Below are 12304 nucleotides of genomic sequence, written 5' to 3'. Positions count from 1 at the left end.
TTTTCACTAAGGATAAATCTCAGTTACAAACATTTCAGTCAGTGACAAAGCCAAGATTTTTTTCTAGTGAGGCTAAAATGGGTACTCAGTTTTTATAATGGAGAAAAGCCATAAAGAGTTAGTGTTTTATTGAACAATGGATTTATTTTTATTTCATCCAATAAATAGATTTGTTTATGCAAAAATGGGTACTCTGTTCTTATAATGGCGGAAAGCCATAAAGAGCTAGTGTTTTATTGAAAAATCGAATTTTCATGTATTTTATCCGACAAATAAATTGGTTTATGGGAAAATTGGTGTTAAAGAGGAGGAATTTCTCTAGAGGGGTTGAAATGGGTACTCTGTTTTTATTTTTATTTCATCCGATAAATAAATTTGTTTATGCAAAAATGGGTACTCTGTTCTTATAAAGGAGGAAAGCCATAAACAACTACTATTTTATTCAAAACCGAATTTTCATGTATTTTATCCGATAAATAAATTGGTTTATGGGAAAATTGGTGTTAAAGAGGTAAAATTTTATGGGAAAATGATACTTTAAGATACCAATGGATAACAGTTATAACACAATCACAGATTTGACATTTTAAATAGTGAAGAATCGGTTCCATTTCGATTACATATTTTTCGGGATATTTTTCAAAAATAGCACTATAGTCCTTCGAACATAAACTATAGGTACTGTACGTATATGCTATTCTTTTCCCTTTTACACCATTCCTTTGACTTATGTGCTTTCTCATAAAAGATTCTCATTCATTTTTTTAAATGGAAAAAAATTAATGAAATATGTATAATTCGAATAAAATAGTATTTTAATTATTGCCATTTTGCTCATATGTTGCAAGACTGATAAGAAAACCGTAAAGCGTTGCTATTTTTATGAATGGCAACTTTTCTCGTAAATGGCCTGCTCTTTATGTCTTTCCTTTATTATATGTCAACGCACCTGTTTTTAACGAGCATTTTACATCTAATTTATTTAGTACTGTAAACAATGATATTCAGAATGTTTCTTTCCCCTTTAGACCAAGAACTTTGACTTGTGGATTTTTGTGCTCTGAGAAAAAAGATTTTCGCTTACCTTTTTTTTTAATTGCAAAAGAAAAAATCAATTTCCCCATAAATCTCAAAAATGCTTATTTATACACAAACCATCAAGTATGTATACAAGTATAATAACCGTACTGACTAAGTAACGTACTCAGTTTTAATCAGTAATAATACATTTTTGTGTTATTTCAAATAACTCTAAAATATGGGTTTCGTATAAGTTTTTTAAGCATAATACAATATTATGGCCATAAATTAGCATGTTTTTGTCATTAATCAAATTTACTATGTTATAACTAAAACTCATTATTTCTGTATAAAAACATATTTTTACTTCAAATAAACTTACTCCCTCAAAAGTATATTTGGGATATACTATTGTAATTTATCTCTTTAAAAAGTATGTTTCATATTACTTACAATTTACCTTTTCGACTGCAAAAGTTACTAATTTATTACGCTAACTTACTATTTTGAATGACAAATTTACTCCCTTATTTTTACCCATAATCCTATTCAAGTGGATAGGTCTAACGGGTAATCAAATGGTCGCTAAAATTTTTAGAACCTATTATATCATATCTAAAACTGTGTTGATTACCGTATCGATAGTTATGGGACCATTTTCCTGGATGCTTAAGCTGAACACTTGGGTACTAAATTTATATATGTATATAAATATATAATGAAGGCTTGAATCCTTTCGTTTACCTCCACTTTTCCTTCTTCCAAATTATTATCCCCCACGCGTATGCGATAATCATTTATTATTTCTTAAAATTTCGGTACCTTCTTTACGCACATTTTTTGTCCAAGGCATTTGCAACATTTTTCCATCGGTAATGGGTACATTTGCAAATACATAAATGCCTTTGATTTTAACATGCAATAACACTTCCTGACCCAACTCGTACGGAAGTCAGTGTGCTTTCTGGTTGCATCCGCAGACGATTCTTGTATATTTCCTCTTCACGTGCTGTGCAACAATTTAACGTCTCCGTTTGGACTGTATATAACATCAACATGTGTCGCTCTCTGCCGGCCTTCCTACCATTTGCAGGTTCCCACCATAAAGGTTTCCCCCATAATTGGCACGGCATGGCACGGCATCAACTTGTCCTCTCTGCAGTCTGTACTGGACTATTTAAATACATTTCCAGGTGGTTTTCTTCGGTTTTCTTCCAGCTGAGTTAGCAAGTGAAAGAACACAGTAGTTGACTTCTTGCAGAGAAATTCTCTCAATCTCTCCTCCTCCAGGCTCCAGGAAGCAAGGACAGACCGGAATTTGAGGTAAAGAATAACTAAATTCAACATCAATGCAGCTTTCTTTAGCTTTCTGTGGCTAGAACGTGGAATTCTTGAACTTCTCCTTGTCCTATTTCTGTTTTTTCTTCATCTTTTGCTCTGCCGAAGAACAGGGAGAATCGATAAGGATCACAAAGAAAATGGCATTTCTCAGAATAATTGGGTAATTCTTCTCATCCCTGATTATTCAGTACTTTTCTGCTTATTGATTTGTTCATAGGTGCTTTTGGCCCTTCTGCATAAGATATTGCTGATTTCTTGCGCTGTTGGCAGTTCTGTTATGGGCAGATATGCTTGCAACATATGTGATGTGGATAATGCAGACATACTTAACAAATGTTTGGAAACTTGGATTTACTCATGCTGCTAGAATCATGAATATTTACACTGGCCTAACTAAATTTCTGCCATTAGTGCTTTTCATCTTTGTGGATGCTGGCCTTGGTAACTACTGGAATCTGCTCCTCTCAAGTACAGCCTTTTCAATTGTAAGTTCTTCTGCTGGGCAACTATATTTTACCTACTTTCTTCTTCAATTGAACTGAATATACTTGCTAATCTACTGTTAGAGTTCATGATTTAGCCTTTATAGCCCTTGGTTAGCTCGATATTCGCTGGTTATAGTTCCATGATTTAACTTCTATAACCCTTAATAGCTGAATATTCGCCTGTAACAAACTGAAAATACAAAAGTCAGTTCTGCCTATTGATGCAAGAACTTAAATTAATCCAGCTGGTGCAATCTCTTAAAAAGAAAATGTCTTTTGCCGTGATCAATTGCTGGGATTAGATAGGAATCTTCGGTCCCAATGCTAATTTTGTCCCTTTTGAAGTATGCGCGAACATTACTTTAAAAGGGACTTGTGACATTGTTATTCAAGAACATTAGCTAAAGATGATGATTGGCCTTTCTTGAATTAATCATGCCTGCAACTATTGACAGGGTTTGGGATTTCTATCAATGTCAACACCACCAGTTCTACACAAGGCCACAGGGACCTGTAAAGGTTACGAGCCAAATTGCCTTGGTCATACACAAAAGGCCCTCTTTTACACAGCTTTAGCATTGATAGCAGTTGGATTAAGTGGACATGTTGTCTCACTGGTTGCATTCGCAGACAATCAGATTGAAAAGAAGCCAGATGAACCTAAAGTCAAGGAGCCGAAGTTTGAACGAAGCTCAAAGTCCTTCCTATACAAGTTCAGGAGAGGGCCTGATGGAAAATTGAAATATATGCCAAACTTACGAACCCCATCTTTCATGGTCAATTATCACAAGAGAAAGAAGCAGCAGCAGCAAGGTGAGAGGACTCCAAAAACTGAAGTTGATATATCACAACTTCAATTCCAACCAATAGAAGCAATGCTGGCCCTTGTGCAAAAAGAGCGAGTGAAACTCCTTGGCGCTTGTTTTATAATCCTTGTCCCTGTTATTGGTTTAATTGCTCTACCATATATAAAACCATGGTCACTTCGGTTTGGTATCCCAGCAATATGTACATTGGTGGCAACCCTTGCATTTCTGCAGGGTACAGGTTCATACAAAGGGGAAAGTAAACCAGATGGAAGTCCAGTAACCAATGTTTTAAGAGTCTTTGTGGCCTCCACACGCAAAATGTTTGAAGATCCTAAGCAATATTCAGAGCTTTATGAGAATCAAGACACCAACACTCCAAAATTGCCTCATACCAAGGGACTACTCAGGTTTGACAAAACTTTTCCACTAGTATTTTGTTCTCTATACATTATTTACCTTCCCAAGATAGATTAACTTGTTTGCTTATAAAAACTTTGTTCCGGTCAATGATCCATTAAAATCCTGAGATGAGGCAAGGTACGGTTAAGATTTGTCATAATTGGCACATTTCTTACGGAATCCGATCTGCAGTGATGTTGTTTTAGTTGTGAATTTTGTTCACGTACACTGGGTCTTGATAGTGGTGCAACAAGTTGCATGGTTGTATGCCAAAGTTAGTAAGAAGCACATCCATGCTGTAACTACCGCCAACCTCTAAATTCATGGAACTCTAGTTTCTCAATCTAAATAGTACCAATGGCTTATAATAGTTTGCGAATATCTAATAGTTCATATGCTTTCCAATCAAATATATACATTGCCAGTGGAAAGGTTTTAGAGTTGTGAAAATTTCATCAGATTTATAATTTTATATTCTCTAAGCTCAATTAGTCAAAATCTGAGTTTATTATATCCTGTTCTATACTTAGAAAGCATGATGCATTTAATTTCCTTAACTTGGCTCTAGCTCATTTTTATATTTTATGCACTTCACTCAGTTTCTTAGACAAGGCTGCCATCCAATTGACGACTGAAATTGAAGAACCAGAAAAGCATAGATTGAGACTGTGCACTCGGACAGAAGTAGAGGAGACAAAAATCATAATCCGCATGATGCCAATTAGGATCACCTCTGTAATTTGTGGTCTCATTACTTCTGTTGGAAACACATACTTCGTAGAGCAAGCAAACCACATGAATTATAAGATTGGAAAACTAAAGTTGCCTAACTCAGTCATTCTGGTGTTCTATGAAATATCAAAGTCACTGATTAAGTTAATTTTCACTGCTATTGGAAGGTGCTTAAGAGGAGCACACAAAGAAAAGTATGCCCCCTCAATTGGCATTGCGCTTGCTACAATCTTCTCAGTGTTATGTTGCATAACTGCTTCTGGAATCGAAACTCGAAGGATACATGTGATCAGAAGTCATGGACTGCTAGATAAACCGGAAGATAAGATCCCTTTGAGTGTGTTTGTGCTTCTTCCACAATACTTTCTTCTAGCTGGTCTGGACTGGCTCTATGAAAACAATGTTACCCCTTTCTTGACTGATCAGAGTCCTCCTTCGATGAAAAAGTACCTTGTATACCTCAGTCCTGGATTATCGGGCGTTGGAAGTGTTTTATCAGTTTATGTTGTAGGTAAAGTTAGTGAAAAAGGGGGAAAAAGGAATTGGTTTCAGTACACATTAAACCAGAGTCGCCTGGATCGCTATTATTCGGTGCTTGCTGTCCTGAGTGCTGCAAATTTCATTTGGTTTGTATTCTGGGCTGTATTGTTCCCTCTTAGAGAACCAGGTTCAAATGATGAGAAAGCTGCTGAAAATGATGAAGAAAAGGCTCGAAATAATGATGGAAATGAGGAATAGACTCGAAATCAAGAAAAAGAGGAACCTATTGGAAATAGAGAATGGGTTGACCCTTCTCTGAATTTTGTTAACGATCTTTTGGCTGCTAACATTACACGTTGATATATGGCTTGAGAGCAACATTAACTTGTCTCAAGAAAGTGTTTCCCACTCAAGCTTCATAGGTCTTGTACATGGTTCATACCTTTTATTTTGACTAGTAATAGTTCACGTGCTTTGCACGTTATTGTAATATCTTAAAATATATTACTTTTTAGTTACTAAAAGTTTTTTATGAAATTTTGATCATCAACATCGTAATATAGTATTTTTATGTTATTTATTTTTTTAAGCTAGTTACTTTTAAAAATTTTATTAAATGAAAAGAGACAGAAAACATTCCAATGTAGTTGACATATCCCTCAGGATTGAATTTGAAATCATGAACGAAACACTTTTTGATTTATAACTTGAACTCTAACATATCAAATATTGATAATATCATGTTTTACCAAAAGTATTATATATTCATGACTCTATTGCATATTAGCCACAATCATCAAAATTTTTTATAAACAAAGAATATAATTAAGTTAGAAAAATAAGCATACATGTAATTTGAATTCTTTGTATTATGTTAATTTTATTTTTGTCAATAATAGAGTATAAATGATCCACCACGTAAAGTTTTTTTGGCTTGTACATTCTAACAATTGAAATTTTATAGATAGAGATAGTTGGAGTTTTTCTATTTTCCTTTTCTTTTATTCATGTTTTTAGCACAATCCAATGCGAAGCAAGAGCAACACGTCTACTTTTTTCATATGAGGACAATATTTTTGATTTTAATATTAGTTTTTTTTATGATCATGAAATTGGAATGAGAATTGTGGCTAATTAATAATTTTAATATTAATTTTTTGTATATTGCAGTGTTTTAGTTTTTAATTGCCAACTTTTAATCCATAACCGCTATCATTATTATTACTTATTGGAGTGCATTAAATCTGTCTAATTACAATTCTCACCATAAATGAAATTTACTTAATTTTAAAGCTTTTCATTTCATAATCGCTTCCATTATTCACTAATATTGCAATACAATAAATATATGTAATCATTAGAAAAATAATGGTATTTTGGATATCACCAAAAACAATTTGGATATCATTTTCATTTTATCATTTATCATTTTATATTTACTCTTATTATAATTCTTATTTTATCATTGGAGATAGTTTCTGACTTGATGGATGGATTTGGTTTGCTCAAACCAATACAAATGAAGCATTACTTATTATTGTCAATAACAATGTTTGTCTTCCCCTGGACATCAGCGATTTGGATGTTGTCTTTGGTATTATTTGAATTGTATTCTAGCTTTTTAATTCATTTGCTATTTACTTTATGTCATTTTATAAATAGTTTTTCAATTTTATTTCAATTTTTCTGTTTTGATCAGTTGCTATTATGAATAATAGTGGTTTGTATGGTGCTATTTTAGATTTCTTTTTTCTAGTTTAATACTGCTATTTCAGTTATAAAGGTGTCATCATATTTTGTATATTGAAATTTCATTGGGTGCAACATGAAAAATTCTTCATATTGGTAAAAGTGCATAATTGTAAAATTTACTTGTGATATTTGTGTGAAGATATACAGATGAATAAGGTTTTCTTGTCATTGTATGTTTCTCCATTTCTAGAGAGTATCTATTTTTTGAAATTGAATTTTTTTAATAATCTCAACTAATGACTAATGAGAAATTTTTCATGCTTCAATTAAGAAATTTTGATACATATAATAATAGGAGATGGAGTCCAAGGGTAGGCAAATAGTTTTTAATGAGGAATTTTTAATTATAATTACCAATGCCATTAAAATGTAATCAATTGGAGTGTTTTATTTCTTTTAATTAGTGCCACATTAAAATGCAATAATTCTAATTAAAAGACATGAGGGTAATTTAGGAATAACAAAAACTAAGATAAAAAAGTGCTTACACTTGCACTACCCAATACCAACATTCATACTTTTCATTGTATATATATATATATATATGTTTCTCCATTTCTAGAGAGTATCTATTTTTTGAAATTGAATTTTTTTAATAATCTTAACTAATGACTAATGAGAAATTTTTCATGCTTCAATTAAGAAATTTTGATACGTATAATAACAGGAGATGGAGTCCAAGGGTAGGTAAATAGTTTTTAATGAGGAATTTTTAATTATAATTACCAATACCATTAAAATGTTATCAATTGGAGTGTTTTATTTCTTTTAATTAGTGCCACATTAAAATGCAATAATTCTAATTAAAAGACATGAGGGTAATTTAGGAATAACATAAACTAAGATAAAAAAGTGCTTACACTTGCACTACCCAATACCAACATTCATACTTTTTATATAGTAATGATAATGATTTTTTTCTTCTCTAGAGGATGATTATGCAGAAATTCCTTTTTAGATTAGTTGAAGGATTTTTGTTGTTCATATCGATTTCACTCCATCATCCTATTAGAGGCAAAGTTACCTTTATTGTTATCTGATGTACAACTTTTGTATCTACCAGAGAAGAGAGAGAGATTATCTATCTTAATTTTGTCTTGTGTCAGCAATTATTTTTACTTAATTTGGTCATCTGCAGCTCAAATTCGAAGCAATACCAACATTTGTCTTACTTCGATGAAACTGCCCAACCACTAGGCTTCGCTGATTGTGATTTGTGTTCTGATTGTCATCTGTGATGGATTAACACTTCGAAGTGTTTGTGTTAAGCTTAAAGTAAGTTTGATCCACCTTCATGGTGCTGACGGTTGCATTATCATATCAGAACCGAGCCAGGACAAACTACTGGATTCTTTGAAAACCGCTTTTCCACTATGTTGAGCATTTTGGAGGGATGAAGTGATCACTGTCCAGGAGGAGATGACACTGCATTGCAGAAGGATTTACTGTAGAAACAAAAAGGTGTTTAGAAATTGTGTTCAAGGAGTATTCGATGGACGTTAATTGAGTCAAGCTATAGTAATTACAACTGAAGAAATTTCTCAAGGCTGGATAAAAGCATGTAATGATCTCTAATACAAATTATGCATGGATAAACCCGAGAACAGCAGGTTTGGCAAAAGAACCTGCAACAACCAAAAACACAAAATTGAGAAAATATTCCTCTCTATTAATGGTGTGCATAGCAGCAACAGTTTTTTATTACAGAGAGAGAGAGAGAGAGAGAGAGAGAGGCAAGATGTTTAGATGCAATTACGTCACTAGTTTACCTTCAATGTAGATATGAAAGATCAACGTGGAATTTTAGATGTAGACTTCAAGCTGATCATTTTCTAAATCAGTCTGCTCTCTGAATCAGCTTGACAGAATCCTTGGCAGAGGGACTGCACCCCCTCATCTCAATAACCTCTAGTGTTGGAATTTCTCCAAAACCTGAAGGGATTCTTGAAGGTGTTTACATCTGTGCAATACAATTTGCTCAAGACTGGGAAGATGCTTACTAGACACAATCCATGTTATAATGTTCAGCAAATATAATTTCAAGAACTTCAGGTTTTGGAATTCTCCCTCATTCATTTCCCACTGTTGCCCTTCAAATGCTCTGTCTAATAATTTGAGAACTTCAAGGTTGGGAAGTCTTCCAATGGCTGAGTTTTCATTCCATGGTAGTTGAAAACTTGATGCTATCAACTTTTTGAGATTTGCAGGAAAGCTAAACTTGGAAGGACTATGAACCTTACCAGAGAAGCAAACTTTAAGAGATTCAAGTTGACTCAAACAACTCAATTCTGGAAAGCTGTTGCAATGATCCCAACCTTTTGTAAATATGCATCTGAGTTTCTGCAGCCCAGATAGCCTACCCAACATGATCGTTGAAACATTACTTCCATGATTTAGAGAAGGAGTAGAAATGGTTTTCAAATTACTCGTTCCAAAGGGGTTTCTATCAAAAGATTCTTGACTGTAGTGCTGGAAACGGAAAAAAGCACTGATGATATGAATATGCCTCAATCTTTCCATATGCCAAATAGCCTCCAGTAGAATCACCTCACCAATTGCTTCTTTCACAATCAAACTTTCAAGATTGCAGGGATTAGCAATTTCTGATGGGATTTCTTTTGTACAAAACTGGGAAGCCAAGTACCTTAGCTCAACCAGCTCTGCTATCAGGACCAGATCATGAGTGTTGAACCCTCAATGGGAACATTCCTAAATCTAATACTTTAAGAAGTCTGAATTTGGATTCTAGAAATGGAGTTCGTGATATTTCTAAGATTCTTGATGTACTGTTCAAAAAAACATTGTTCAAGAATTATATGTTGCATAACATTTGTCGAAAAATAGGTCCTGTTTCTTCCCAGGGTCAAGCTGCTTTGAAACCAGTGGTGTATTTGATACTCTATCTATTGGTTAATGTTGTCTTTGCTACTTCCTTATCCATGAAATTATTCCAATATCCTAATTTTGGGCAATGACTGAAATCCTCTTTTATTCTGAAATTCTAGTAGTGACCATCAAAATAGTAATCCAATAATTGACTAAATCTTCTATAACTTTTTTAGAGATGACTGAAGTATCCATAATTTTTCACTACACAGCTTGCAATAAAGTTGGCCAACACAAAATTTCAGCACTGGATAGCCTGCACCATATTTTGAGATATCTTGTATACTCATAGTGTGATTGAAGTTCAACCAGTAGCTGCAAATTAGCAAGAAATAGGGCCAATGTGCTGTCATTACAAAGATTTTTGGATAGGGTGTCGAAATGGTGGATAACACTGATGCGTACCAGAAAAAAAAAAAAACACACACACACACACACTTACTCACTCATGCTTACAGAGAGATTTTATTTTATTTTATTTTATAAATTATGGGATGAACTTCATATTTTAGCAAATTCTATTGTCTTCTTTCCATCATGTCCTTTGCTATAGAAGTGTTTCATGTAATCTGACCAGGGAACGTCTTTGTAAATCGGCTTCTCTCCATTCTTCAGGACTTCTGGCAAAGGACCAACAACTCCTCCAGCTTTAGGAGAAGCAAAGATAGGCACAGAAACCCTGTTTTTTGCTGCATTAGGAATCACACAATGCACGATGCGCTTATATCGATCGTTGCTCGCAATTTGCAACGTGTCGCCTATGTTAACTACGAGTGCCCCTTGGATTGGTGTAACATGGATCCATTGACCAGCTCTTGTTGCTCGAACGTAGAGACCGCCCACATCATCTTGAAGAAGGATAGTGATGCTCAAAATATCAGAATGAGGGCCAACTCCATAACTCAATTCTGGGTTCGGACAGATAGAGTAGTGATTGAGGCTGAGTGTACAGGCTCCCGTCAGGAGAGATTCTTTTTCTTCATCAAACTCCTCCACATTCAGTCCCTTCAGCAGCACTTCCATTAGCTTTCTGATTACGGGTTTAGCCCACTTTATGCGTTCCAAAACTTGATCTCTATGAAATAAATTAGAGTGTGTATTTAGACCGAATTACTGGACAAGATTCTATGTGTCAACAAATCAGAAGAGTCAAATCAAACAGGAACAGAAGAGTCGAATCAACAGAAGTGGTCTAGATGGCTAATTTTACAAGGAAAATATCAAGATTACAGATGCTGTAAGTTACAGACGTCTACAAATCATTGATAGTAGTGTGTTTCTAATGTAAATCAATCTCAATATAATCTTAACCTTATATCTAAATTTTAGGTATACCTGTCCCTGAAAAGTGAACACTCTCTCGATTTTTCAAAAATATCAGGCTTTTACGTTGTCTTTGTGATTTTGAAAATTAGAGCTTCGGTGATTCAACTATTGTTCTATTTTATTTTTCCAATAAATTTCTCATCCGATTGATTTTTTTTTTATTATCAAAAGATATAGTTGGACTAATCACATTCATTGCTTCTTTTTAACGAACCTATACATACGGTCATTGCTCACCACTTGGCTAATGAAGAAAAGCCAAAATTAGATATGAGAAAAACTCCTAACTTATTTGCTTACTAACAGGTGCCGAACCTATGCAATAATAATAAATAAAACCTAACTACCATCTGAAGCAGTCATTAATCAATTCTAGTACTAGAGCAGGGACTCTAGGTGTGCAATGGGTTACTTGATTCACCATGTTCCCAAAAAAGTTTGCTTAATCCAATATACCTGAATTAATTATTTAACCGAATTCACTAACTAGTAGACAGTGGCAAGCAGGGTCGTCTCCTCAGGGACTCGTGAGAAATTTGTTTCTTTTCAAGTCAAGATTAATGGGGGGTTTTAGAAGTAAAAGCTAACTAAATTATTTAACTGCAGACAATAATTAATTAAAAGAAATAATTGTGGGAAACTCTAGCCAAGGGTACACTTCAGAAAAGGTTCATGCACTGATCATCGATTCACAGATAATTCCAACATTTATTAATAGATTAGTTATAGTTGTCATGCACGCGATAAACAATCAACCTTTCCTTAATTTCTCGATAGTTAAGATACGACCGTTAACTATTTCTCTAATCCAAAAACAATCCTAGGTACGACCGTAGGATTTAATTTCTAGATTGCATTAATAATTAAAAAGGCCCAATCCTAACCAACAAACACGCTACGAGGGTTTGTTTAAGTTAGATTGTATGTTTCCCTAACATAAACCCAATTACGCCAATTGCTACTGAGATAGAGGTAAACGAACAATTACGGATTCAATTACTCCTATTTAACAAAATAGCCTATATGAATAATTAATTATTGCGCACTAATCAATCATACACAAGAACTATAACA

The 12304-nt window shown here is 33.9% G+C and overlaps 2 protein-coding genes across 2 annotated transcripts in view; one reads left to right on the top strand and one right to left on the bottom strand.

Moving 5' to 3' along the window:
* Window positions 1–4768: 4768 nt before the first annotated feature.
* On the top strand, window positions 4769–5524 carry LOC113758789 (protein NRT1/ PTR FAMILY 5.5-like). Its single transcript, XM_027301511.1, has one exon. The coding sequence runs from the start codon at window positions 4769–4771 to the stop codon at window positions 5522–5524; it is 756 nt and encodes a 251-aa protein (XP_027157312.1).
* A 4813-nt stretch (window positions 5525–10337) lies between these two features.
* The window catches only part of LOC113758796 (feruloyl CoA ortho-hydroxylase 1-like), a 60455-nt gene continuing 58488 nt past the window's right edge, over window positions 10338–12304 (bottom strand). Inside the window, exon 2 of the mRNA XM_027301516.1 lies at window positions 10338–10979. Within this exon, the coding sequence (XP_027157317.1) occupies window positions 10406–10979 (574 nt within the window). The 3' untranslated portion in view covers window positions 10338–10405. The remainder of the gene's footprint in view (window positions 10980–12304) is intronic.

Source organism: Coffea eugenioides, unplaced genomic scaffold (genome assembly GCF_003713205.1).
Source record: "Coffea eugenioides isolate CCC68of unplaced genomic scaffold, Ceug_1.0 ScVebR1_71;HRSCAF=358, whole genome shotgun sequence".
Taxonomy (NCBI): domain Eukaryota; kingdom Viridiplantae; phylum Streptophyta; class Magnoliopsida; order Gentianales; family Rubiaceae; genus Coffea; species Coffea eugenioides.
The sequence above is the reverse complement of the archived record's forward strand: the minus strand, read 5'-3'. Positions and strand labels throughout refer to the sequence as shown.

Bases quoted from the DNA above. Each gene is read 5' to 3' on its own strand.
- LOC113758789 (XM_027301511.1), top strand. From the start codon at position 4,769: ATGCCAATTAGGATCACCTCTGTAATTTGTGGTCTCATTACTTCTGTT.